The following is a 27,962-nucleotide window of genomic DNA, read 5'->3' on the forward strand; positions in this document are numbered from 1 at the left end:
GAGACAGAGTTATGGAAGCACTAAGTTTTCTGGGTCAGAGAGGAGGAGGTGCTCCCTGGCGCTCACCCTCTGCCCGGGCCTTACCAGTGTTCCTGCTGGTGATGGGAGAGGAAGATCCAGGCCACCTTGGCCTGGCCTCCCAACTCTGCCATCCCTTGAGGATTTCAGAAGTCAGCTCCCCGAGTGTGTCCCTTCTTGGGAAGGGTGAGGTGGCTTCTGGGGTCATGGCCTCCCTATTGGTTTCCCTGTCACCAGTCACTGCTCCACGGGGTTGATGTGTCATTCCTCTCGGTTGTCTGACTGGTCATGTCTGAATGGTACTTGCCTCCACCAGAGTTCGCCTGTCCTCTCCTTGTCCGAGCTGTCCAGGGCTCCTCTCCACAACGGCTCCTCAAGCACCCGGCTCTCTCCACCCAACGTCTCTGCTCTGCTGGACATCTCCCTGCCCGGCCCACCCGAGGATGTGCTGTCGCAGGGAGAGCCCGCCACGCAGATCAGCGACTCCATCATCGAGATTGCCATCAGCTCTGGCCAGTACAGTAAGGAGCAGGCTGCCCCGCACATCCTCCGGAGTTGGCTCCCCTCTGGCCCTGACCTATCTGAGTCGTGGCCAGCCTCTGGCTCTGTGGCCATTCAGCTCTCCTGGGCATTGAGCATCTGCACCTACAGGGCGCAGCCCAGCCTTGGCAGAGGCAACACATATGACAGGGCCTAGACAGGACCTGGGCCTGTTCGTGGTCTGGCGGGACTGCCCCAGCCTTGGGAGACAGCCGGCCACGAGGCCTCTCCAGCCTGGGGATCAGGCAGGGCAGTGTCCTTGTTGGTTCTGAACCTGGGTGGATGTCTGCAGGGTTGCATGTTCTGAGAGGGGTTGGACCTGGTACCTGTCGGGGTTTGGGTTCTGCCAGCTCTTGGGGCCGGCACTGTGGTATTGGATGGTCGGCACTCGCTGGTGTAATTCAGACTGCTGATTCAGACAGAGCTGAGCTTACAGCCTGGCAGCGCGTGGCCGTGGGCAGGTCACCAGCTCATTTGGGCCTCAGCAGTGAGTTGGGAACAGCGTGCACCTTTCAGAGCTGTGGTGGGCACCATGAGAGGGTTGAGGTGATGCTCTCAGCACAGGGCCTACCTCCATCAGCTGCGGCCCTTGTTGTTCTCTGAAGACAAGCACCTGTCCCTGCTGCTGGGGCATCCCCTGGCAGACCCATGTTGTTCATTCTTAAGGAGCCCCAGCAGGGTCCTGGGCCCCTCTATTCGGCGGCACACGCTGTATGACCCCATGGCCTTCTTGGTGGCAGGTTGGGGAGGTGGGGCCTTTCACCCCCGTAGCATTTCTGACCCAGGATTTTGGTTGACAGGTGAAGGAGTCCCTCTTTCTCCAGCAAAACTGAATGGCAGTGACAGTTCGAAGAGTCTTCCCTCCCCATCCAGCAGCCCCCAGCCAGACTGGATCGCCTCCCCCACCCACGACCCCCAGTGGTGCCCTAGCGACCCCACAGACTCATCGCTCAGCAGCTTGTTCGGTGAGTCCAAGAAGGGCACGTGGAGCTTTGTCCCGGATCAGCCCAGACCAGCAGGCTGGAGTCTAGACTTGCCACGCTCTCTGGCAGAACTCCCTAGAGGACTGTCCCTTGGATTTTAGGGCTGGTTTGTTTTTTGTATTACTTACATAAAGGAAAATGTCCAGACCCAGTGTGCAGGTCACTGGGCTTTGGCAAACATGCACACCCCTGTAACCACAGCCACTTACATCCCCAAGGACAGTCCCCTATGTCCCTCCCCCATCCATCCTGGTATCCTGGCCCCTCCCTGACTGGCGCTGGCTGTGGGCCAGGTGGTAGAGGCCCCGGGTGGGGCGGGAGGAGCCAGTGCCTTGTACTTTCTTGGCTCTTTCCCTCTTTCTGTCCTGTGAGTGTCCAGCTGTCTTGCCCACAGCCTGTTGGCTACAGACTGGAGCACTCACAGGATGTTCATTCTCACTGGGCACCAGGTACTCATGTGATGGGAAGAGGGTGTCAGGGAAAGATGCACCAGCTTTGATTTCCTACACAGAGGAGCCCCTGTGGCACTCCTAGGATCATGCTCTTTGCATTTTTATTTTTATTTATTTTTATTGGGGGAGTAATTCGCTTCATTTATTTTTAATGGAGGTACTGGAGATTGAACCCAGGACCTCGTGCATGTTAAGCACATGATCTACCACTGAGCTCTACCCTCCAACCTCTTTGCATTTTTAGAGAGCAGGCAGGGTGTGCATGTGGTCATTGTGACTGGTGGCCCCAGAGACAGACATACTATATACGAGATGAACCTAGTCAGCACTGGTTCAGTGCAGGCACCATGCCTGACAGCCCAGAAGCTCTGGCCTGGGTGGTGAGGGGAAGTGGGCACCTGACGAGTGTTTCCTGCTTGGAGAGTCACATAGAACAGTACAGATTCTGCAGAGTCAAACAGAAATCATAAGAGATTGGAAACAACCTTACCTGGAGGTTGGGGTGACCAGACAGTGGAACACAGTGGGGCCCCTAGGAAAATGAGATAGACTTCCACGAGCTGCACGGGGAGCTCTCGCAGGCTCACCATGGGAGGAGAGGCCTGTGCGGCCTGGATCCTCCCCTGGATTGATGCAGACCAGGCCATCTCAGGGCACTTTCCTCTTCCCTGCAGCGAGCTTCATCTCCCCAGAGAAGAGCCGGAAGATGCTGCCAACCCCTGTCGGGACCAACAGTGGCACCTCCCTGCTGGGCCCCAGCCTCCTGGATGGGAACTCCCGGGACTCGTTCGTGTCCAGGTCCCTGGCTGATGTCGCAGAGGTAAGTGCACCACCTCACACCCAGTCCCAACCGCCACCCCCCGTCCAGCATGGCCAGACCCCTCCGGCAGACCTGTTTGGTTATTCAGAACTGCTTGCTAAGACTTGCACTTGAGGAGGTGGTGTTTACAGACCCAGGTCTCTAACTCCTGAAGGGAAGCTCTGAGCTCTGCCAGTACTGGGCCAGGGTTCAGGCTGCTCTGAGTAACAGCTGAGCTGCGGAGGCACCTGGACCTGGAAGCCCCAGAGCCAGAGTTGAGCACAGGGCTCTGAGTCCGGGAGCAGCAGTTCCCAGATGCCGGCTCCCTGGTCTGTCGGGGTGTTCCTGGGGTTCCCTCAAGCATCTCATAGTTAGATACCTGGGGGAAGCCCTGGATGGAACAGAGCTCACACAGCTGCTTCCCAGGACTCCTCAGCTTCTTGGTGTCCTGGCATGAATCTCGAGATTAGAGGGGATTTTGAAAACAAATCTCACTGTTTTTGAAATTTCTTATAATAAAAAGCATACAATCAGTTCCTGCCACAGCTCTACTCAGAATTCTCTAAAGGCTTCTCATTTGTTCGTTACATCAAGCAGCTTATTAACGAATATTTATTGAGGGCTTGCTGGGTGGCAGGCACTAATACAGGCGCTGCCTGGACAAAGCAAAGGCCCCATCCTCACGAGGCTTCCAGTCCAGCGCAGGAGCAGGCTGAACCCCTGGCTCTGCCCAGAGAACACAGCCTGATGCCAGAGGCCCTGCTCTGTACACTCCATCTCTCTCCTTCTCCACTCCTCACCTCACTCACTGTCCCCCCACCATTTTCCTCGTTTCCTGAACAGCCGAACCTGTTCCCACCTCAGGCTTTCCCACCTCCCACCTTGGTACTTGCTGTTTCCTCTTATGGGAACGTGCTTCCCTCAGGTCCTTACCTGACTTGCTCCCATACTCCTGCTCTTACTTCACCTCAGAAAGCCCTCCTCTGACACACATGCCCACGGTGACTCTCCCTTTCTCCACTCCCATCTCCTTTGGGCCGCCCCAGTCTCTGCCTCTGTGCCCTCTGCCTCTTTGTCCATGGACCGTCTTCACCCGAAAGCCTGATGTGGAGGGACCTACCACTCTGATCCTGACAGCTAGACGGCCCCGGCTCACAGTAGGCTCTGGGGCACATTTGTCCAAAGAGTGTGTGTTGAGAGCGACAGAGGTGATTCTAAAGTTCTCCCTGGAATGTGGGGCCACCCTGATGTGGCTGACCGGGGGGACTCTAATCCTCACTGTAGAGAGACTTGCACTGAAGTCCAGACCGGGGGCCAGCCGCCTGATGATGTGGCCTTCCCTCATGTCCTCTCTCCCGCAGGTCGTGGACTCCCAGCTGGTCTGCATGATGAACGAAAACAGCATTGATTATATATCTCGGTTCAACGACCTTGCCCAAGAGCTGTCCATCACTGAGCCTGGCCGCCGAGAGGTTCTGTTTGATGGTGGTGGAGGTGGCCCCCCAGTAAGTGACCTGTCCCAGTGACTACACCTTGTCAGGGGGGTCATCCTGGAGGCTGGGAAGAAGGCCTTTGGGGTTGGTGGTCCTCATGTCATATGTGTAGCCCTCTTCAGAGGAGAGAGAACATAAATTGAGCTCTGGACTCCCCAAAGACAGCCTGAACAGAGGCCCCTCTGCACCCCAGAATACGAGACACACAGGCAGCCATGTCACATGAGGCCGAGAGCAGCGGTGGTCCAGGAGATGAGGAAGCATCCTGGAAGGCCAGTGTTGGATGTGGCTGAGGTGCTGGCGCGGCCCCCTGCTGGGCTGGGGCGCATTATGGTCTGTGCAGTGCCCGTGCTTCCGCCTCGGGTGTTGTGTTGGATGTTCTGGCGGGTTTTCTTTCTGAGAGAAAAGAGTAGGTGTGGCTGTAGTCATTAAGTCCTGGGAGCAGTGACCTCCCGTTCTCTGTGGAGAGGCTCCAGGCTGCTGCTTGCTTGCTGCCAAACCTGCGCTGTGCTACAGTTGTTCTCTCTGCAGAATGACGACAGGGAGGGCAGCTGGGCACGGCCTGCGCTCTGCCCCGTGGTGTCTGCACCGTGCAACAGCGGGCACTTCAGAGGACACTGAACACAGGGCAACAGGAGGGGCCCAGGGCAGCTGCACAGGTGCCATCTCCCCGGAAATCCTGACCTTGCCCAGTGCTTCCCTTAGCTGGAGGTTGTGTTCTGACTGCCCTAACAGGAAGGGAGGGAGAGAATCGTGTCTTACGCAGGTTTTGTGGACTTTTTAAAAAATTCTGCTAAGCTGGTTGGAAAATGGTTTTCTTGTGTTTTAAGAATTAGGAGACGTGTAAGAAGCAGAGCAGAGTCCCTGTTTGGTTGGCTTCTGCCCTGTGTCTGTCTGCGAATTTCTTCTAGGTGGTCTAGGACATTACTTCTCTGTAGTAGGAGAACTCCTGAGCACTTGTTTGACTATAGATAAGACTTTCCTAAAGAGTTCTTGAACTTCTAACGTTACTGCCTAGCATCAGGGACAGATGCCCTTTGCAGGGAAAGTCCTCTCGTTCAGAGTCTCCTCTTCCTTTTGCTGGCATCATTGCACAGGATGTCCCGGTGCATATATCTCATCCCTGCTTGTACTTTTGCCCCGTGGTCTCCTGTTTCTCTTCTTCCCATTCAGGGAATCCAAGCAAGGTCAGGCATCTGGGTGCAGGCAGAGCCTGCTGAAACCACATCCCTCCGGTGTGCTCCTTGAGCATCCTCAGGGGACCAGTTGTCACCTCGGCAGGTGGTCCACTATTCAGTCTTTCCCAGAATGGCGCTAACAGGGCTCTCTGTCTCCTCAGCCTGGGCGCAGTGATGGGGGTAGGGGGTTTCGTCCAACACAAAACCCGCCATCCAGCCACATCCCCGTGTCTGGGTGCCAGTGCCACGGTTTGGGTAGGTAATCCCTCCACCCGGCAGCCAGAATCAGTACAGCTTCTTGAACTGTCTCTGTTCCTCACCTCCCTCTTCCCCAGCTTGCTGTGGAGTGGCAGCCTTCAGGGCCAATCCTGGCTCTCTCCACTGGCCTCTCCCGGTCTGCCAGAGGAGGTGAGCCAGTGTGAAAAGGAAGAAGGTTCTCTGCGTGGATGATCAGAGTCGCTGCCCTTGACTCCATGGCCTTGCCAGTGGCTGCAGCCACTTTAGATGTAGACATGGTCATTCACGCCAAGTCTTGGAGGAAACAGAGGACATCTGGCCTCCAGGCAGTAGCTTCCTCCCTTCATCTCACGCTTCTCTCAGAGCGCTTGCCTGTGAGGTGGCTTCCCTCCTTCAGGTCTGGATCTAGGCCCAGACATCACTAACAAAGGCCAGTGTGGGCAGCTTTTCTGGGCTCTTAAGAAAATAGCCCCAAAGCTCCAGAAGACCGAGAGAGGGGATGTGCTACCACTTTGTGAAGATAGACAGCAGTATTTGAATCCAGAGTATCTTTAAACTAACTACTGTGATCAATAGATCAGCTTCCTGAAAGGAGCACCTTATTGAGCCAGACAAGGTCTGTAGGTCGCTCTCTGGGCATCTGACTTGGTTAGATTCACAGTAGGTCAGGCTGAGTTTGGGTCGCTGCTGACTTTCTCATAGAGATGTCAAGTAACATCACCGAATCAGTGCTGGGGGCAGTGTGCACCTTGCCAGGGACTGTTGAGGTCTGGAGCTGCTTATCCATCAGGGGACACCCTGAGGTAGGCTGGTGGGTAGGTTGACATCTAGAGGGAGGAAAACTCTGAAGGTTTGGGTCAGCCTTTGTAGGCCTTTATGTAGCAGCACCTCCTGCTTGGGCCTCTTGAGTAGGCGCCATCAGGGCCAGCGTTGTCCAGTGGGGAGGTGGTATCCAGAGGAAAGTGGACCGACTGACGCTTCTCGCCTGTGACAAAGCTGATGTGATTACAGAGAACTCTGCTTCTGTAGCAACCAGCTGTATTAAGGAAAAATAGTGTCATTTGTGGCATTAAAATGATGGCTGCTTTTTCTCCCAGCCTATATGATTATATACATGTGAAAATAAGCAACTGTTAAAAGGCTAGAGTTTTTCAAAAGACCTCCCACTTCTGCCTCTTCCTTTGCCTTTCCAGCGGAAGTCGTGAGAGTCTCAGTGTGTCCCTGTGGCTCCCTTTGGGCATTTGAGCATGTTGTGTTTAAGACCAGATCAGTTGCTCAGAAAAATCTCTTGCCTAGTCACTCTAATGTCATCTGGGATCTTTCAGCTGATTCATCTCTTTTAACAGTTGAGACTGAGTATCTCCGGTCTCAGGGGAGCTGGGTTTTGGCCTTGATTCTTTATTGTGACTCTCCAGAGGTAAGCATTCCATACTTGAAGATGCATAGGCAAGATGAAGTTCATGATTCCACAGTAAGGTTTGTGGTGGCATTTTTCTCATCTCTGTATGGTCTAGGTGTAGAGTACTTGCTCAGGGAGGGGAAACATTTCACCGGTTGATCTGCTTGCTTTCCCACATCTCTAGGTCCCTAGCCATCAGTCTCATTCTCTCTCATTCTGTACCATAGGCTCATCCCTGGTGGTACCTTTTCAGTTTAATAGCGTCTTGAACTAGATGACACCACTGAATCCGAATGTGAGCAAAGAAAAGTCATGGAATAAAAGACACTTAAAACAAAGGGAGGAGGAAAACAGCAGTTGCTTTTGCTTTTCTTTTTTAACACTGAGAACTAGCAGATGCGTTTAGGAGGAAATGTGGCACTTTGTCTTAAGAAAAACAAAAAAAGGAAACCCATAGCAAACCCTTCCTGACTGTCAGAGCTCTCCTAATCCTACAGTAACTCGTAAGTCATGTTAAGTGAGTTAAGTCTTGGAAGCACTACAGCAACCTGTGCCCTTTGTTCTGTAACAGGATTCCTGGCTCTCAAACTACAGTTGGGGCAGCAGAACTTATTGCTGTTTCTTTTAATAATCGTTAAGCCATATCATCTAAGGTTTTCGGCTTGTTTTGAGATGTGAATTTGTTTTATAGATTATAAATATACATATACAGTGTATGTATAAAGCTGAATGCCTGTCCTTCCTGATTATTTTTTGTACTATATTGTAAATTATATTATTTATTCTTTACCAGTTTTGGGAATAAAAGGTGTTTGGTTATTTAATATAATAAACAAAAGCTGTTAAACTTCTTATGTTTAAATTTCCAGTTCAACTTGTAAATCTGTTTTTATTATTGTGCATAAATACATACTAATACTTGATCTAATAATTATTGTTTCTGCATTTTTCTTTTAAAACGTGCACAGAGGGTCTCTCCAGAGTCAGCCCACACTCTGTCTATGGAATGTGTATCTACCTTTACTTTAACCACCCCCCCCCCACATCCCTAAATAAATATTTTTACTCAAATAAAATAAATTTAAAATAAACAAAATGTACAGGTAGGAAACAGCCCAAGTGGCTCTCATTTGGTGAGATCACACAGGAATTGATGAGCTGTCCATTGTGTAATTTAGGGAGAAAACACTGCAGAATTTGTTTTATTTTTGTTTTTTTGCCCACAAATGAGACAGCTGACACTGTCCCTTGCACCCACGACGTGCAGGACAGACGAACTGCCATTACGTTTCCTTTGGCCACGTATCTGCGCACCACTGACGGGACTGCAAAAACCAAGCGTCTCTACACAACCGCGCTCCGCGCCAGGCCCTTCCTGAGGCTCACCCGCAGCACGACTCTGGGTACGGGAGGCGGGCGGGAGGCTGTGCCAGGCCGCGGGGCCACCGGCCAGGTGCCCGGACAGCGCCTGACCCCGCCCACTTAAGGCCCAATCCTCTGCCGGCCTACTGCCCAATGGCGGCGCCCGGCGCAGTGAACGGCAGCTGCTTTCACCAATCGTCTGCGAGCGCGGCCCAGGCCTCGCCAAACCTCCTTCTCGTGGGGCGGAGGCCGGCACCACGATAGGCTGCCGCGGCGTGACTGGCTTCGGCAGTGTCCAATGGGGGCTGGCGGGCGGGCCTCAGGCCGCGCGGAGCCAGGCGGGAACGGCGGCGCGGCGGGCGGGAGGTGCCGAGTGGCGGGCGACATGTTCCGGGCGCCGGAGAGCGAGGGCGGCCGGGCAGGCTCCAGGTGCGGCGCGGGCGCGGCCACGGCCACGTGGGGGGCTAGGGCTCAGGCGTGGCAGGGCGGCGCGGCGGCCGCGGTGAGCTCACAGAGCCGGGGCCGTCTGGGCCCCCGCGGCCGGTTCGGGGAGGTGGGCGCGCCCGCGGAACCAGGAGGCCGGAGGTGCGCCTTCCCCGCGTCTGGTCCCAGCACGTGTCCCTTCATTGGCGAGCGCACCGGAGACGCTGGCTGAGTGGTCTGCTGCAGCCGGGCGGGCGTGGCGGCGCTGCGGGAGTCCAGGACCGTGCGGCATGTGCGGGACCCAGAGTGCCCTCCTGGAGTCTGCGCTTTCTCCGTGTGCATGTGGACCGGCCTCGGGCCAGGTCCCGTCCTCGGAGCCCTCACCACTCCCGCAGCCCTGTGGAGCCAGGCGGTGCCCTGCCCCAACCCTGCTGGTCCCATGGATCCAGGCGGTGCCCTCCCCACTTTACTGACAAGGAAACAGGCCACACAGGACATGATAGACGCCGAGGTCCGACTAGGTTGAAACACTTAGAAACAGTGCAGCACACTCACTCTCTTTATAGCTGGTCAAACACTCCGGGTGTTGGGAGTCACAAAGTTGCCAGAGCTGCAGAGAGGTGTCATTGCTCCTTGAGGCGCCACATTGTGTCTTGGAGTTGGTTCTTCAGATGCCTAAGAGTTTTCTTTATTGTGAGCCTCTTCTGTGTCCCATTTGCACAGAAGAATATAGAGTAAGTTGTTTCGACTGCTAAAATCCCTGTAAGTTCTAGGGAGTTAGGTCAGTGTTCCTAACCAAATGATTAGTCATTAATCCATGTAACAGTGACGACTAATCACTCACTGTGGAGCCAGAAGTTTATCCTGGAGTCAGGCTCAGGATGAAACCAGTTTCCGGTGCCTGAAAATCGCTGTCCTGCGCCACTCACACCAGCTGGGCAAGGGCTGCTTCCCAGCGCTTTCTCAGTTGTGTCCCTGAAGTACACTCCCTCTTTGTCTACACAGCCTGGCACTGGGTGCCCAGCAAACATTGGAGCCATTAACTAGTAAGCACCATGAGTAATGCCTGTGGAAGCTGACTTCTGAGCTACAGGAGATGGGGCAGAGCTGGTGCTCTGAACTAACATCCACGCTTCTTTGGGGCATTAGTTTTTGGAGAGGATATTATGAAAAGGGGAAAATTCTTCCTTTTAGGATGCTGAAGAAGGAAAACCCATCTTAATTGGATGATTAATTGGAAGCTTCTGCTTGGGATCCTTTAGCAACTTTGTGTTTTGACGGCCATCTTAAAGGAATTGGTTAGCTCCACAGACACCATAAGATTTACCATACACTTAGCTGTGAAGGGAGTCAAATCGGGGCTGTAGGATTACCCAGTCAGGTGTTCCTCTCATAAAACCCCACTCTTGTTTTCTTGCTGAGTGTCACCTGGCTTTAAAGGGATTTTGAACTGTGAAAGCATTATGCATTAGCCATCATTAATCTAAGGTCTTTCTTTTAGCTGTAAGCTGTATGTTTGTAAAGAATTTAATCGAGTCTATTTTGCTGCTTCTCTCCAAACCTGGCCGGTCCCCCAGAGCTTTCCTGGAACACAGGGATAAGCTGTTGAGGGGCAGAAGGTCGTGAGCATGGGCCCCGCCCAGTGAGTGTCAATTTTGTATTCTCTGCCCGTGTTTACTTGCATTGTGTGTGTGGCTTTTCTTGTCACAGACCCTTAGTTTCTCTTGTGTATGTTGAATGTCTTGGTTGAAATGTATCGAAGAGGTCCTACAAAAGGAAAAAAAAATAATTGGGGAGTATCCATCTGCACATTGTGCATTCACCCCTGAATGTCTGAGCTCACTGTTATTGCCACCCTCACCCCCACCCCACCCCTGTAATTAGGGTCAAGTGATCACTGCCTTTAACATTGAGCCTAGTGAAGGCCACTTTGAGCCAGTTTCGGGTTGTGTTTTTATTGAAATGTCTATTTAACTCACGGTCTGATTTGTTTGAAACCCTGTTGGAGCAGCCTGCACAATTTGCTTGACTGCTCCATGGCTGTGTGACCCTAGTGCCCACCCCACAGCCTTTGTGATGAAGCTAGTTGCCACCTTGTCTGGGAGCTGGGCCGTTATGCACAGTAATCTCGGCTACAACATTCTTGGGCACAACTTTCCTTTCTTTCTTTTCAAAGTAAAATTTTAAAAAGTCCCCAGGATAATATAACAAACACTGTATTTCCACCACCCCAAATTAACATTTGATCATTCCAAATAAACATTGCTCACTCATCTTTTGTGCACCAGTAGTACTCTTTCCTCATGGAGACCATGGACTCAGTTTGAGCCTCACCCCCTCCAAAGATGTCTTTGGAGTTTTAGTGACACTCAGTGCCTCTGTGGCATCACTCACCTGGAACCCCTCCATGCAGCTCTAGCCTTCCCAGCAAGCATGGGGCTCCTCCAATCCAAGGACTTGCTCTTATCCATCTTTCCACCCACAGGGTCTGGTGCGGGCTTGCCAATTGGTGATAGGTGCTCAGGGGACATGTGAGTTAAAGCAAGAGGCTGAGGAGACTCAGGCTGTTCAGGAATGGAGTGTGAGAGGAAAGGGTCCCGGAGAGCTTCGGATCAGGACGAGCCTTCCCTGAGCCTGATCTGACAGTTTGAATGTTTGAAAGAAGACTCCTGTTTCAAATCCATCAGTAAAATAGGAATTTGAACTTGTGCCAGCATGAGACTTGATGTTCAGTTCAGTTCTGAGGATGGTAGACTTCCACCCCTTGTTTCAAGGAGATAGCAGTGGAGACCCAAGCCAGTTGGACCTGCTTGAAAATATGTCCCCAAAAATACGAGAATGTCATTGTGACGGAGCTGCATGATTTATAGTGGGTGGAGCAGTCAGGTGGCCTTGCGTGTCCCCCAACAAAGTGCCTGATGTGAGAGCTTACTGATGCCTTTCTAATTTGTCTGGTTATTGGTCATTTTTTTAAAAAGGTTTTTTCCCCCCTCAAACTTGAGTAATTTTCCTTTATCAAATCCTTAAGAAAATGCTAACACTGGGCAGGCAGCCCTGCTCCCTTCCTCCAAGCAGACAGCAGTTGGGCCCCTTGTGGAAGGCCTGCCCGGTGTGCGCTCAGCTTCAGTGGTGGTAAGCGGCCTGCCTGCCTGCGGGTTTTGGTCCAGGAGAGACAGCACGCTGTCTGCCACCTGCTTTACAGCCAGAGTGGAGAAGTCCGTCCACTTCAAATTACACTGAGTGATCAATACTCTTGCTCGCTCTGTTAAGGAAACAGCAGGTTAAAGATCCAGTTCATTTTGTGAATAGATCATGAGCGGTGTCTGCATAGCTTTCATGTGGGGAGCTCTGCAGTTTCATCTCTTTCTAAACATCTGTGATCAATCACAGACTGTCCTGTTGCTTAGAACTCATGAACGAGCAGGGGCCACTCACCAGCTTAAAACTCTGCTTTAAAATACATTTAAAAATCTAGATGTTCTGAGAAGATGCATATGAATCCAGTGTGTTGCTGCTGTGCTGATGTAGACTGATGCTCTGGGGGTGTCACAGTGGAAATTTCTTAATTCGTTAGTTAGGGCAATGAAAAGTGACTCAGGGTCCTGATCTTCCACTTCTAAAATGTCCACTTTAAAACCTCCAAGTAGTGCATGTCAGTTTCCCAAAGATGACAACTGCAGGTAGATACTGCTGGTGGTGAATGAGTGGAAACACCACTATTATTTGTGGGCGTTTAGTTAAAATCCACACGTATTACAGGCATGACACTCGGAGCATGTGTGTTGATCTACGGTAAACAGTGGTCTAGCTGGTGTATCCTGATCTGTCCAATGTTTGACATTCCAGTGGTAGTTCTAGACCTTAGAACTGGAGAAAACTAGACTAGTGTAGATGCCCAGGATTCTCTTGGATCTGTAAGGGAGGCACTCCCCATGGTCTGAGGTGACACATTCTGTTAGAAATGTGAGCCACATAAGGGATTTTAAATTTTCTAGTAGCCTCATTTTAAAAAATAAAAAGAACCAGGAAAAAATAATTTTCATAGGTATCATTCAACTTAATGTATGCAAAACCTTATGTCAACATGCGATCAATGTAAAAGATACAGTTAAAGAGATAGCTTGCCTTTTCTTCGTTGTGCTGAGTCTGAAATCCTGTGTGTAGTACACTTATAGCACATCAGAGCCCACACACCCACATCCAAGTACTCACTGGCCACAGTGGCCACCCTTCTGAAGACCCGGCTCTCTAGGTCACGCTTGATCTGTGGGTAGATGGTGCACCGCCCCCTTGTTTGTTTCTAGAAGACTTGTTTGTTTCTAGAGATGTTAGGGTGTAGTCTGAGCCCTATAGCCAGACTACCTGGGCTTGCATCCTATCTCTGCTTCCTGTGTGGCCCTCCTCGTGATTTCTCTTTATCTCAGACTCCTCGTCTTTGAAAACAGTGCCTGCCTTAGAGGGTTGTCGTGTAAGGTCCTCCGAATGACAGCTGGCATATATGAACAGTTAGCATGTGTAAGCTGCGATACCCAACAGTAGTGTAGGCTAATTAAAAACGACTGAGAAACTCTGCTGAACTGGTTCAATTTGCCTGTTTTAGGGAACGTTTAATTTTACTAATGAGAGGTCACAGGAATAATTTCAGAATATGCACATCTCTAGAAGTCTTTTGGCACAACCAAGGTATACAAAGAAAACTTAAGGGCAGTGAAGGAAGTTTGCTGTGTGGCCGTCTGTAAGGTAATCAGACCAGTACTAACTAGTCGTGTTGTGTGGTTTTTCCATGACATGAAGAAAGTACTTCTGCCCTGTCTGCCTGTGCCATGGCCGTGGATGGGGTGCCCAGGTGAGCTGTCAGTCACTTATACTTTCTCTGTCCTTGCAGGGCTATGAAGCCCCCGGGAGGGGAATCGAGCAATCTATTTGGAAATCCAGAAGAAGCTGTCCCTTCAAGCAGACCCAATAGGATGGCCTCTAATATTTTTGGACCAAATGAAGAACCTCAGAACATACCCAAAAGGACCAATCCCCCAGGTATGGGCCTTTGTCGATCGTTAGTCCTTTGGCCTCTACCTGTGCTCCTTTATGCTGCTCTCTTGATAAACTTTTCTATTTCTTTACATTGATCCTGTCATAGTTTCTGATCTGGGTTACCCCTTGTCCGAGTTCTAGAATGGAAGGAAGGTTTTATCCTGACTTGAACTTTCTGTCTTGAAGGTGGCTTGGTCCTTCTGGAGTCCTCCCTCACCTGTTGACCATTACTGGCTGCACCCAGGCACTCAGGATGCAAAGGCAGATGATGGGGTTCTGGTTCCCAGCAGGGAGGCTCCCCAAGTTGTCCCACGGACTCCTTGAGATTCTTAAAATTACCTGCAAATTGTGCATTTAGAGTGTTTTTGATCAGATTGTCAGTGGGATTGAAAGTCCAGCGTGCGTCTATGTGGTTCCCTCAGTACTTACCCCACCTTCTCGTAACTCCAGTGGTCTGATAGAGCATTTCTCTGGGCTAATGGACTGTCCAGTTGAGTGACCATCCCTTGCCGCCTTTACAGAGGAGGAAGCCGAGGCTTAGGGTGGTTCACTGGTGTGCCTGAGCCTGGAGCTCATTGGTAGCAGAACTAGCCTTTGGATGTGGGTTTTCCTGACTCCAGAGCCCATGCTTCATGAATATATCAATTGGGATAAATTTCTTGGAATGGCTGGATCAATTTAAAATACCGATACTTCTCCTAGCAGTTTGCCAGGCCTTCCTTCTCCGTGACATCCGCAGTCACTGCTCCTCACATTCTGCCAACACGCTGTCTTGTCTTTTGTGATTCCCTTTTTTTTGTTTGTTTCGGTTTTTTGTTGTTTTTTTTTTTTAGTGGAGGTACTGGGGATTGAACGCAGGACCTCATGCATGCCAAACACAGTACTCTACCACTGAGCTATACCCTCCCCCTCCCAACAATTTAGTTCTTTGAAAAGTGTATCTTTAAATTTTTTCTTCAATTATGAGTGAATTGAGCATCTTTTCCATTTTCAAAGCTGAATTCATCTTTCAGGTAAAATGCTGAGTAATAAACATGCAGTGTGGTTGCTTTTTATAAAGTTCAGAAACAGAGCTGTGCTGTTTAGGGTCGGACATATACATGGTAAAACCTTAAAAAAAAAACAAGTTTGTAGTTTCCAGAAAAGCCGGGCATGTGGTAACCTAGGGCGGTGGGGGAGGAGCACGCACATCTCGGGGCTGGCAGCTTTCCATACAGCCTGTGGCTGTTACTCAGGTATTTGCTTTATGTGTGTCTTAGGGACTTTTCTGTGTCATGTTTCACAATTTTTAAAATATCTTTAAATGAGCAGTGTCTTTAGCCAAAAACTCCAATTGAGTTACTTTTATTTTCATCTTGTACCTCAGAAAGGGTTGACTTAAGCGAAACCAGCAAGGCAGTAACAACGCAGTAAGGGGGTGGCCTCTGGCAGCTGTTTTTCTCTACTTTGTGGTCCAGACATTTCTGCCAACGACACCCCACTAGTAGCAACAACCCAGTAGGGTGACTAGGAGCGTCCTCTGCTGGGCACTGCTCCTCCCCTTTGTCATCTCACCTGCAGCCCCAGCTTGGTGCTGTCGTTATGTATTTATTATGCTGTCAGAACTGAGGAAGTGGAGGTAGAAGGCTAACTGACTTCTGCAGGCTCATGCAGCTGGTAAGTGATGAGTGGGGACGCGGCCTGGTGGTCTGGCTCACACTCCACTGTGCTGCTCTCCCCCGTCCAGGGGTCACTGATCCCTGGAACATTGGTGGCTGAGGTCTAGAAGTCTCTGATCACCCTGAAATGACACAAATGCATGCCTTTTCCTGCTGTCAGTCCCAGCCATTCTGTGAACATTTTCCATCCCAAAAAGGCTTCCAGCGTTGGGTTCCCACTGGAGCTGCCCCTTCATGTCCCCTAGATGACTGACTCCCCAAAGGCTGTTCTGCTTTAGAGTCCACCCTAGCAATGGGGGCCCTAAGATGGGCCTGAGGGCTTGTGAGGGGACAAGCCCGCAACGAGGGCCCCCTCGGTGCTCTCACAGGGCTCGTCGTCCATGCTGCTCTTGGGTGTGCTGTCGTCTGTCCTCACGGGGTGGGTTATTACAGCCAAGGAGTGACTGTTTAAAATTCAATTTCTTAAAGGCAGTAAACAAAGATCACAGCTATAAAAATGAATGCGCTGAGCAGTCTTAATCCCCTGAACCCCGTCCATCCCATTTCCTGTGCATACACACGGCCCGCAGAGGTAACCACTTCCCTGTATTCAGATGCAAGCATTTAAGAAGACTCTCTCCTTTTACATTAAGATGTTGTGTGCTATCTTGATTGTTTTGTACCTTTTTTCCCTGAACAGTGTGTCCAGGGAATGTTTCTTTATCAGTGCATAGAAAATACAGCAAACACTCATTGAGCATTTTTGTTCTAAGCATTTGCCACAGGAGCTACAGTCAGTCACTGCATCCTCTCACAGCGCTGTGAGGGAGTCCTTTTATTGCTGCTGTTCTATGGATGAGGGATTTGGGGCACAGAGAGGCCAAGTCACTTGTGTCTGGTCTCACGGCCATTTGTGGAACGTGCCTCCTCTCTCCTGTAAGACTAAATTCTTGGTGCAGGGCTGTGATTGTTAACAGTCCCCCTCTACTCATCACGGCACTCTGCGGAAAGGAGGTGCTAGTGTTTGCTGCGTGCAGAGATAATGGGCTTGTGTCATGCGGTTGCCATCTTTCTGTTTAACATTGGCACTTACTTCTCTTGTCCGTTCCTCAGTCGTCGGCTTATGAGAACTTACATCTGAGATACATATTTTCGTGATAGCTTATCAAGTCATTTCTGCTTCGCAGCAAAGATGTTAAAACGTCTGTAATTCACTGACATACCTAGTTGTCACTGGAAGTTCTGGCCAGAATGAGGTCAGGAGAATGATGAGTGAATGTGTTTCCAGATTACAGATTTGCCTTAAATAGAGCATATTATTAATTCAGTTCTGTCTGACTTTAGAATTTAGTAGCTGTTTGCTTTTAATCTGTGAAAGAACTTTTCATGGGTTTAATGAAGAAGATTCTTCAGCAGGGAAACATGAAAAGTTAAGAGTTAAGGAAATTCTAGAGGGGAAAATGCTGTTTGATGCCATCTTACCATCTGGCCTCTAGAGGTTCAGCTCAGTTCTAGTAATGAGGGCCCCAGCAGGCCCCAGTAAAGAGATTGGGTTTGGCTGGGTCTTCAGGGATCCTCGTCAGCCTGGTCACCCACCCTCGTTAGCCTGAACTCAGGATTGGCACTCCGGTGTCACTGAGAGAGGAGGTCTCTGAAGGAACAATGTGGAGGGTAGGATCAGATGGGTGTTGCAGGTTGCTCACTGTTCTGCGATTGTTTCTGCAGGAGGGAAAGGAAGTGGTATCTTTGATGAATCAACACCTGTGCAGACACGACAGCGTCTGAACCCACCTGGTGGGAAGGCCAGTGATATTTTTGGGTCCCCTGTCACTGCTACTTCACCCTTGGCACATCCAAACAAACCCAAGGTATGGACTGCATTCGAATAGCAGACATGAAAACAAGAAAAACAAAACTTGAGCCAAGTACTCTTTTAAGCAGGCTCTGAGGACCGGAGGGTATAGCTCAGTGGTAGAGTGTATGTCTAGTGTGCACAAGATCCTGGGTTCAATCTCCATTAAATAATTAAATGAATAAACCTAATTACTTCTCCTCCACCCCAAAAAAAATTTTTTTTAAATAAAAAATGAAAAGGCTCTGAGGCAGTTATGTTATTAGGAAGAGGCACAATGGGTGACATGGTTTTCCTGGCTGCAGTCATTACTCATTGAGTTCAGAGCTCCCCTGAGTCATCAGAGAAATGCATTCCAACCTCATGATGATGGAGGCTGGTCTCAGCATGTGAGTTGCAGAGACTGTCCACTACTCTGCACATCACCAGTGGATGCCGAGGATATTTATAAAACTGAACATAAAACAGGGGAGTTCACCTCTTAAACATTTCACTGCTTTTAGTGACCATCAGTCAATAAGTACAGTAACTGCATTGGATTAGAATTTACCAAGTATTTAGAATTCCTGGGTTCCTGATATTACTTTAAAAACAGTTCATTTGTCACCTTTGGAGAATGCCAGAGGACCATCTTGAAAACTGCTGACAGGTAGAATTAAACACTTAGCCAGTGTTTCCTGCCTGAACTGTACCTCAGGATAACAGCTGTGGAGGGAAAGCTTCCTTTTATAAAAGTGTTCCAGCCTATAAACGAAGAAGGATATTTAAATCCAAATATCATCATTTTGCAAACTTGTGATGAAATTGTAGATCTAAGCTGTGATCATGAGTGGCTGCTAACATCACAAAACAAGAGACATCAAAAAATCATGAGTCCATCGTGGACCACCTTTGAATCCTTGTCAAAAACACCAAGCCTAAATCTGACTAAACCTCATATTAATCAACACCGCAGGGATTGACCAAAGTAATGCAAAATGTAGGACACTGCATGGCAACCAATAGGGGGGAGGCTGATGACTAACAAAAAAAGACTGGAGGTTGCAATCCCTGTCAAAGTTCCAACAGTGGTGGTGGTTTGATTTTTTTGTTTTCTTTTGTGCTACTGTTTTGTTTATTTTTTGAAAAAATGGAAAGACTTTGAAATTCGTATGGACTCTCAAGGGACCCTGAATAGCCAGACAGTCTTGAAAGTGAAGAACAAAGTTGGAGGTTCACACATCTCCATTTCACAACTTACTACAAAACTACAGTAATCAGAACTACATGGGCATAAGGATAGACATATGGGTCATCAAAATACAACTGCAAACCCAGAAATAACTGTCACATCTGTGGCTAATTGGTGTTTCCACAAGAGTATCAAAATCATTCAGTGGGGAAAGGGCAGTCTCTTTAACAAGTGGTGTACATGGAAGGAATGAAAGTGGATCTTTACCTTACACCATGTACAAAAATTAACTAAAAAATGGATCAAAGACCTAAGCTGAAAGGCTAAAAGTATAAAATGCTTAGAAGAAAATGTACCAACAAATCATAATCTTGGATTTGGCAGTGGTTTCTTAAGTGTGTCACCAAAAACAGGCAGCAAAATTTTAAATAAATAATAAATTGAACCTCATTAAAATTAAAAACATTTGTGCAGCAGAAGATACTATGAAGAGAATGAAAAGACAGCCCGCAGAATAGGAGGAAATACTTGCAAATCACATATCTGATAAATTTTGCTATCTGGAACATGTGAAGACCCCCTTCAACTTAGCAACAAAAGGACAGCCTCATTCAAAAGTGAACAATGGACTTGAACAGACATTTCTCCAAAGAAGATATACAAGTGGTCCATCAGCATGTGAGAAGATGCTCAACATCCTTAGCCAATAGGGAAATGCAAATCAAAATCACAATGAATAACCACTTTATATCACTAGAATGGCTGTTATCAAAAAAGGGGAAAAAAGCCATAGAAAACAAGCATGGTTACCAGCCGGGAAAGGGGGTAGGAAGGGATAAATTGGATATTACAAATACTAACTACTATATATAAAATAGATAAACAACAGATTTCTACTGTATAGCACAGGGACCTATATTCAGTATCTTGTAGTGACCTGTAATGAAAAAGAATATGAAAATAAATATATGTATGTCCATGTATGACTGAAACATTCTGTACACCAGAAACTGACACAACATTGTAAACTGACTATAATTTAAAAAATAATAAAATAAAAATTTCTGCAATTTAAAAGAGGGAAAACAAATGTTGGTGAGGGTTATAAATTGGAACCCTCATCCACTGCTGTTGGGGATGTCAAATGTGCAGCTGCTGTGGAAAACAGCTTGGCAGTTTTCTTTGAAGAAGTTAAACAGAATTTGCCGTGTGATCCAACAACTTTACTCTGAGGTATATACCCCAAAATTGTGAAAACAAGAACTCAGATACTTCAACCTATTTGAATAATATTATTTATAATAGCCAAAAGATAGAAACAACCCAAGTGTCCATCAGCAGATGAATAGATAAAGAGAATGTGCTGTACCCACAGGATGGTATATTACTCAGCCATGAAAAGGAAGGAAGTTCTGATACACAGTGCAGCACAGATGAGCCTTGAGAACATGGTGTCGAGTTTTAAAATTTGACTAGGTGTTACACATTTAAGGAACCATTGATTTTTGCAGTTATGAGAGTGTTGTTTTTCTTTGTTTTTAGCTGAATTTTAAAGAGCCACATCTTGACATACTTACAGATAAATGAAATACCTGAGATTTGCTTTAGAATACTCCCATGAGGGGTGGAGGGAGAGGGTGGGAGGCCTGGGTGGCTGAGACCAGGATGGAAGCAAGCTGATGTCAGTTGCTGTAAGAGCGGGTCACCTGGCAGCTCACCAGGCTCTTCTCTCTGCTTTGTTTATGGTTAAAATCATCCAAATAGAAACCTTTTTTAAAGTTAAAAAATAGAGCCTGGTCATCAATGCCTTTCCCATCGCCCACTAAGTGGAGTGGGAGGTGTCCTAGTGGTGTGTTGACCTGGGGTTTGCCTTGTTGCAGGACCACGTGCTCCTGTGTGAAGGAGAGGACCCAGTACTGGACCTCAAAGGTAAGCTTGTTTTCTGTCTCTTCCCTGGGGCTCATACTCTGCAGGGGCTGCTGGTGCCCAGAGAGGACAAGCAGGAGGACCCCTGTGCCCCTTCCAGCAGCCGATGGAAACAAGCAAGGTGGTGGTTATTGCGAGGTTTCATATTTGGAGAAGCCTGGGGAAGTGGGCTCAGTTGTGTCTGGTGAGAACTTTCCAGCTGGCTTTTCTGCACTTTTGTCATCACTAGTCAGCCTGGGCCTGAGGCCATGGTGTCCTCTTCTAGAAGCTGACCTTGTGTAGTGAAGGGCAAGGGTCCAGAACCTTCCGTGAACTCGAGACAGAGGACAGCACTGGCGGAAGTGGCAGAAGAGATGGGCACGAGGGGAGCAGGGGAGGAGAGACGGGGGTGAGAAGGAAGAGGGGATGGGATGTCAGACCAAACTCCACCATGGTCCTCTGCCCTGGCTATGGGCACCCATCAGTGAGGGTCTCCATTTCCCTCACTGATGATGATGAAGTGGTCCCTTCAGAAAGTCCACAGTAACCTTGGCTCCCCTGCTGGACCCTTCACTTCCAATGACTCCCTCTTCCTTTTCACACTCACCTTGAGAACATGTGCTTTTTATACTTGAGGTGGAAGAAGGGGGCGTGGCGTCCCACAAGCAGCACAAAGATGTGCCCACTCCCTCAGGGGCTCCTCCAGGCGCTCTGAGTCCTGAGTCCCGGCTCCACCAGCTCTGGGGTGGGCGGGACGCGCACGCGTGCAGCTCTGTTAGGCGGTGGGTGGCCTTTCACAGGTGGTGTGCTGACTCTGTCCCACAGCTGCAGCCAGCGCCTCGCCCAGACAGGAGCCAGGGGAGAGAGGCGGCCCGAGAGAAGCGGACGGCGCCCAGGGGCCCGCGCCCACGGTCGACAGCCATGAGCCCAGGTTGGGCCCTCGGCCTCGCTCGCACAACAAAGTCCTGAACCCACCCGGAGGCAAATCCAGCATCTCCTTCTACTAAGAGACACGGCTGCTTCCCCCATAGCCAGACAAGAAACTCGAGTGATAGGATTTCAAATTTTACAGTTTTTCTTATCCCAAAGGAACGGGGTGGGTGAGGGTCAGTTGGATGGTGCCTGAGGCTGCTGCTCTGGCTCCACGCCGCCACAAGAACCACAGAGGACCTGGCCTTCTGGTGCTAAGGGAGGAAACGTGACCCCTGGTGTGAGGGCCTTTCTGGTGGGCGGGTGGGAAGATGGAGCTCGACCAGGTGAGCCTGGGGACTGGGGTCTTCATGTCCTTGTTGTGTTAGCTAATTGGGTATCTAGGAATCACTAACACAGTAGCAGAGTTTAAAGCCTTTGAGAAAAAACCAAAAACCATTTGCCCGTTGCTGTGGGATGATGAGCACGACACACGGAAATACTAGGTGGGGTGGGTGCTCTGGAGAGCCCTCAGACCCCAGCGCCCGTCCCCTGTTGTGGACATGGTCTCTGTTCCTGGGGTTTCAGCCCTCGTGTGTTTCACTTCAGTTCTACAGATTTCCTTGAAACACCTTGATTACTTTTGCCTCCGCAGCTGTCAACAAAAACCAAAAAGCTGTTCTCAGTCTTATGCTTTATGGGAAGATCTTATGCTCTGATCTTCTGAGGTTCCCCATTTCTGCCATCTCAGACCTTAGCCGGATCTGACATAGGAATCTCTGCCTTTCATCCGCCAGGGACTGGCTTTGGACTCTTCACAGGCAGTTTTGCTTATGAATTGTTCCTTTTTTTCTCGTCAGCCTTAAGTCTGGGCCTTTGCTCCTCACCAGTGATGTGAACAGATCCCTTCACGAGCCACACTTCTCCCTGTCTGCAAGGCTGAGAACATCTGCAGGACTTTAAAACTGCCCAGATATATCAAAGTAATGGGGTCATTTAAACCCTTCATATGTCTTCCTTTCTATTCCTGTTGGTGGTAGGAAGAAGAGATGCTTGAGAACCTTGGGTTCTTAGATTTTAATTCTTTAATATTATCTAAAAGGCTGTTCTAAAAAACCAGTCACATAGATGACTGTTGACTTGTCTGTTTCTACACCTTTTTAGAAAAAAAGTCCATCGCTCAGGTACACCAAAGAGGAAGAAGTTTTCTTAAGCCTCTCTTTATAAAGGTTTGCAGAACCTCTGGACCATCTTCACAGTTTCCAGATAAGACTTATTTTAGAGACCTTAGGTCAGGAGATGAAGTAGTTTGGCCACAAAGTCTCAAGTGGCCCATCCCATGATACTTGCTAGCAAAGATGGTGGGCTGGCAAGAGTCATGTTGCTTTGATCTGTCAGGCAAAAGTTACTCCCACTGAGCTTCTAAAGGGCTACAGTGTCAACTCCTCTGTTGCACTAATGTGGGACCAACGGTTAACAGGGAGGATTTGGGTGGTGGAGCTGTTGCCTACAAAGCTAACACAGGTGCTAGAAATGTCTTCAGCATTATTAAGATGTAGCCACACCCCAAGTGGCCTGGACACTCAAGTGCCTGCAGGAGCTGCCAGCCAAGCTCCGCCTCTGCCACTGGCACACAGCAGGGATCTGCACAGCGCTTTACCAGCCAAAGACACTGTCCCTTTCAGTCACTACTGACTTTGGAGCTGAGAAACCCTCGTTCCATGTGACTCTCAAGTATTTCCTATCTCCATCATTCAAATGGTTGTTTGTGAGAAAGTTGTTTGGAACTCACAGCATTTTTTTCCCCATTAAAAAGTGTCACAAATGGTTGTTAGCTTTTAAGCTCAAACACTAATTTGTTTAAATTACCATGAGCTGTTCCAACAGTAGAAATGAACTACGGTTTATGTTCTGGTTTGCTTTTAATACACAAGAAAATGATTCGTGAATTTCAAATTGGATCACCCTGAAGACCCTGACAGTGCTGGCCCTGGGGCTCCACCCTCAGCCAAATGAGGGATAAGCTCTCTGTTCTGTCTACTGGCAGGGACTTCTGGGGCAGAGGTGGGGATAGAGGCCTGGGGGAAGGAAGAAGACACATGCAGGCAGAGCCTCTGGGCAGCAGTGACCAAGTTGCCTTACTTTTGTCCCCATCTTCCTTCCTTTCCTTTCGTGAAGCCATGGGCGTGACTGAGAGAGCCTGGGTAGTCTGGCTGCTGGCAGGAGCAGAGGACACATGTTTTTGCTCCTTTGAACCTGATGGAGGAGGCTGTTTGTATTTGAAAGATTAACTCTTAGCATCCTGTTCTCAACGTCCACACTGCATTGAGAAATGACTAGTCTGTATTTTTATTAAGCCTTAAAACTTTTTTTATGTGCATTTGGTGCCAACTTTTTTGTAGAGCTGTATCAGAAACACCAAACCTGTGCTCACATCACAGTGTAACTGAGAGAAGCATTCTGTTATTTTTACAAGGCAGGAGTGGGTGTAGCCATTGAATTAAATTTAGCAGTCACGTACTCAGAGTCTTTGCCTGTTGATTGCATGCGCCTAGTATGCACCAGTGTGTGGATGAGCATGTACATGGGGGCAGACGTGTGCACGTCCTTCCCTCCACATTCATTCTCCAGAGCACCTGAACTCTGCTCCTTCCCTTACAGCTTTTCATGGGTTGAAGGAGTTTGTCCTTTTTTAATTTTTTCATTTAGCCAGATGCCCAAATTAATCTCAAAAGATTATAGACTTAAGGGTTTTTCATTTGAAAATCAGACTTAGCTTTCAATAGAATGAACCGGAATGTGGCAGCGTTCTTTTTGGTTTCTGTAAGTTGAAGGTAATGAATGATTCTTCTTTCTCAACACAACTTGTTTTCCTTAACAACTTGTCTCTGAATTGGCTTTGAAACTGCCGTGACAAACTGCATTGAGTAGATGAGGTGCTGAGCTATTAGAATTTGCCTGTAGATTCAGGTCCTGTAGAGAAAGCATAGATTGTTTTTCCTTCTTATTTGCCTGCCTGAAGAGTCCCCCAGAGGAGGCGTCCTCCATTCTGCCTTCTGCCTCAGGGCCAACTATCAGGTTAGCACTTCTGAAAGTAACCCGATGTGGGTGACCTGACACTATCTTCACTTGTCCATCTGAAAACACCTTGTGGAGTGCAGAGCATGTTCCAAGAGCTAGGCAAGCCACTGGCACCATTACATCACCTATTTGTAGCAGATGCTCCAGCCACAGCACTGAGCCTCAGAGTGTCACAGCCTTTTTGTCTCCAGAGGCCAGGCAGTGGCTGAGTCTGAATGGACCAAGGTGGCTCCCCTATATTATGGTGAGGAAGTGAAAAATATCTCAAGGGTCCCTCTTCAGGTCCTGTGCCTTGTCCAGAAACACACTGGCTCTTTTGACAGACCGTAACTTGTTGTATTATTTTTGTGATTTGAACCCTGCAAAGATGCATGTATCTCCTGTGTTATCCAGTTCATTTGTTCTGAATTTGTATTCTTAATCCTTAGTATTCTTGGAGCTCATGAATTAAATAGTTCTGTTTTATGTGCGATACAAAGTGATATCTAAGATTCAATTTAGAAAGAAATGAGAGGGAGAGTATGGGGACTTACATGACTTTTTTGCAGGCATTAGGAACTTTTGAAACCTGTGTGCCCATTTTACATTTTAGGGTAACGAGAAAAAGAAAAAGTTGAATCCCAAATGATTCTTACAAATCTGAAAGGAAGCTGATTATGTACTCTCTCAAGAGTACTAGTTGTAGTCTTCAGTAAGCATCAAGAATTATCCAGCATATCATCTTGTTAAAACTTTATTTTCTTTAACCAATTTCAAGTAATAACTCTGCCCAAACATGTTAGTAATAAAAACTAATAAAGTTGATGCCACGTCAGTTGGCCTCTCACTGTGGTAGTGGGGGCTGCCTGACTGTATTTGCTATTTCAGTAATTTAAAAGGGGTTACATTTCTGGAAAACGCCTAAGGCAGAAGTCTTAAACATTCCCCAAAACATACCCAAGCTTTCTCTGTAACTCGCTCACCAGAAAAAATTAAACATTCCATTTCTGTTCTGGCTTCTCATTTTGAGAAAATAAAACATTAACAAGTCTATAATGTACTTATTGCATGCTTAACATTTGCTAGAGATGGTATGAGCCCCTTTCACAATCTTCATGACATTCCTAGTAGGTTGGTAATATTTTTAGGTTCAGTTTTAAGGTTAGCTAAGATCAAACCCCAGGCAATCTGAATGTGAGAGTGAAACCCAGTTTCTTAGTGGGGTGGGCTGGGTGAGCATCCATACAGCAGAGTAGGCTGCAAGGGGAAATTGTGCAATAGTATTTAGGGCATCACCTGCAGGAACATTTATTGATTTTGTGCAGTCAGAGTATCCTGTCATCAGTCAGGATGAGCCAACCTTGAAGTGCTTCATCTACTGAAAGGCAGGGGTAAGAGCACTTGTTAGCACTAAGCTGTCATTAATGTGTTTTTGATAAGGATTCATGCCACCTGTGTAGCCCCCAAAGCTGGACGTGTCAGTCTGAGGTTCATGGTGTCCTCAGGTGCCAGTGAAAGAAAATGCAAATCACGTGGCTAAAAGTGGAAGAAATAAGGGCCTATCAAAACTGGTAGAATATAAGAAAATCAAATAGGTCGAATGGAAATTAAAAATAGAACTATTTAAGTTTAAAACTCAGTAGGTGGGTTAGATTACAAATAGCTGAAGTGAAACTGGGAAATCTGATAGAAGTTAAAACAAAATGCAGGCCAGAGAAGTGGATTAAATGAGTTTGCTACTGGGTTTTACGATGAGAGAGGCAACTTGCACTTGACTTGAATCCCAGGAGGGACGACTGAAGGGTAGAGGAGCACCCTGAAGAGAAGCCCTGAATACCTGCAGTGTAGGAGGATGCACTACTGTGTAGTGAAGCTATAGAGGTTAAGTCAAGTAACAGTTAACCAGGTGACCATCGTGGTCATCTCTGCAGGGAAGGGCGGGACGCACAAAGATAACATCCACTTCTTTGGAGGGGAGGGTGACGCTTGCTTTAAGTCTCTAAACCGTACACAATCACTTATGTATACTCTTGGGACATGCTGTCACTTTATAAAAGTCGAGGCTGGGGTCGTGGGAGCCGGTTTACGGCGCCTCCAACAAACCTGGCCGGATGTGCTCCCTGCCTGCTCAGCAGAGTTTCCGGCCCGGAAACGGGCTTCCTCTTACGTCATGGCTTCTGCGACCGCCGCCCTCTAGCAGTGCAGCGCAGAGGGACTCCGGCGGGACGGGCGGGCACCACCCACTCTGCCTGGCGGGCGGGACTTCCGGGAGGCGGGACTTCCGGCCACTGAGTGACGGGCGCAGCATCAGCACCAGCATCAGCATCGGCGGCGGCTGCTGAGCCCTGAGGCGACAGCGGCAGCGGCTGCGGCGGAGACGACGGGCCGCGGCCTAAGAACTACGGACAGCCGGGGCGGGCGGGCGGGCGCGCCGGCGGACAGCGGGCCGCGCTGGCGGCGGCGGTGGCCGCAATGATGGAGATCCAGATGGACGAGGGCGGCGGCGTGGTGGTGTACCAGGACGACTACTGCTCTGGCTCGGTGATGTCGGAGCGGGTGTCGGGCCTGGCGGGCTCCATCTACCGAGAGTTCGAGCGCCTCATCCACTGCTATGATGAGGAGGTGGTCAAGGAGCTCATGCCGCTCGTGGTCAACGTGCTCGAGAACCTAGACTCGGTGCTCAGCGAGAACCAGGAGCACGAGGTGGAGCTGGAGCTGCTGCGCGAGGACAACGAGCAGCTGCTTACCCAGTACGAGCGGGAGAAGGCGCTGCGCAAGCAGGCCGAGGAGGTGCGTGGGCCGGGCCGCGCTGGGGCCCCGCCCGGGGACCCCGCCCTGCCCAGACCCCCAGCTCCCGACCCGCCCATCCCATCAATGTCCCCTGAGCCCCTCATCCCGCCCCGGGGGAGAACCCTGTCTCCCCCTTCCTCCTGGCCTGCTTCTCCCACCGGGAGCCCTGAGCCCTGAACCACCTGGCCTCACCAGGGTCGCTTGTAGCTTAAATTTCCCTTAATCTCGGGCCTCCATCTCCCTTCCATACCCACCTCTCATTCCAGATGCCAGTTCTTTTTGCTTTTGCGTGCTTTTCGCAAGCATTTCCTAGACCCCAGTTACTACCTCTGGTTACTGCAATTTTAAACCCTCCCGGAAAAGGGATTTCTGATCTTGTTATGGTTCTGTACCAGAAGAGGTCTGTTGTAAGAAGACCTTTTCCTCGTCCCTGAACCAGTGTTTGATCGTCTGTGACATGGGTGAATTTGCTGATTGGTGTAAACACATACCCAGAGCCGCAGTTAGATTGCTCCTCTGGCACCAGGTGAAAGACTCCAGGTCCGGGGGTGATTTCTTTGCTCTGTGGTTCCCCGCATTGGGAAGATTGTGAGCTTCTGTGAAAAAGGCTGAGAAATTCCATATTGCTTCTGAGGCAATAAAAGTAGAATTAGAATTTTAGAATATTTGGTCATGTTCTAGAATATCTCCATAACCTGGAATTCACTTATTTGTGAACCAGTT

The 27,962-nt window shown here is 49.0% G+C and overlaps 3 protein-coding genes and 1 long non-coding RNA gene across 15 annotated transcripts in view; 3 read left to right on the top strand and 1 right to left on the bottom strand.

Moving 5' to 3' along the window:
* CRAMP1 (cramped chromatin regulator homolog 1) overlaps positions 1-8,030 on the top strand; it is a 53,756-nt gene extending 45,726 nt beyond the window's left edge. For both annotated transcript variants that reach the window (XM_072942380.1, XM_072942379.1), the window contains exons 18-21: positions 335-539; positions 1,359-1,523; positions 2,668-2,813; positions 4,154-8,030. In XM_072942380.1, coding sequence (XP_072798481.1) covers positions 335-539; positions 1,359-1,523; positions 2,668-2,813; positions 4,154-4,318 — 681 coding nt within the window. In that variant the 3' untranslated portion in view covers positions 4,319-8,030. The remainder of the gene's footprint in view (positions 1-334; positions 540-1,358; positions 1,524-2,667; positions 2,814-4,153) is intronic.
* Positions 8,031-8,780: 750 nt separating this feature from the next.
* JPT2 (Jupiter microtubule associated homolog 2) lies at positions 8,781-23,909 on the top strand. Its single transcript, XM_072942387.1, has 5 exons — positions 8,781-8,890; positions 13,770-13,918; positions 17,278-17,420; positions 20,456-20,504; positions 21,306-23,909. The coding sequence occupies exons 1-5, from the start codon at positions 8,847-8,849 to the stop codon at positions 21,485-21,487; spliced, it is 567 nt and encodes a 188-aa protein (XP_072798488.1). The 5' UTR covers positions 8,781-8,846; the 3' UTR covers positions 21,488-23,909.
* On the bottom strand, positions 23,831-27,826 carry LOC140687046 (uncharacterized). Its single transcript, XR_012061077.1, has 3 exons — positions 27,731-27,826; positions 26,553-27,167; positions 23,831-24,362 (listed from the first exon to the last, which is right to left on the bottom strand). It is a non-coding gene; the product is annotated as an uncharacterized lncRNA (long non-coding RNA).
* Positions 26,922-27,962, top strand: part of MAPK8IP3 (mitogen-activated protein kinase 8 interacting protein 3) — a 44,693-nt gene continuing 43,652 nt past the window's right edge. For all 11 annotated transcript variants that reach the window (XM_031687098.2, XM_072942383.1, XM_031687100.2 and 8 more), the window contains exon 1: positions 26,922-27,239. In XM_031687098.2, coding sequence (XP_031542958.2) covers positions 26,922-27,239 — 318 coding nt within the window. The remainder of the gene's footprint in view (positions 27,240-27,962) is intronic.

The sequence above is a fragment of the Vicugna pacos genome, chromosome 18 (assembly GCF_048564905.1).
Source record: "Vicugna pacos chromosome 18, VicPac4, whole genome shotgun sequence".
Taxonomy (NCBI): domain Eukaryota; kingdom Metazoa; phylum Chordata; class Mammalia; order Artiodactyla; family Camelidae; genus Vicugna; species Vicugna pacos.

Coding starts and splice junctions, on each gene's coding strand:
- JPT2 (XM_072942387.1), top strand. CDS start 8,847: ATGTTCCGGGCGCCGGAGAGCGAGGGCGGCCGGGCAGGCTCCAG. Junction 8,891..13,769: donor GGCGGCCGGGCAGGCTCCAG/GTGCGGCGCGGG, acceptor CTGTCCTTGCAG/GGCTATGAAGCCCCCGGGAG. Junction 20,505..21,305: donor CCCAGTACTGGACCTCAAAG/GTAAGCTTGTTT, acceptor TCTGTCCCACAG/CTGCAGCCAGCGCCTCGCCC.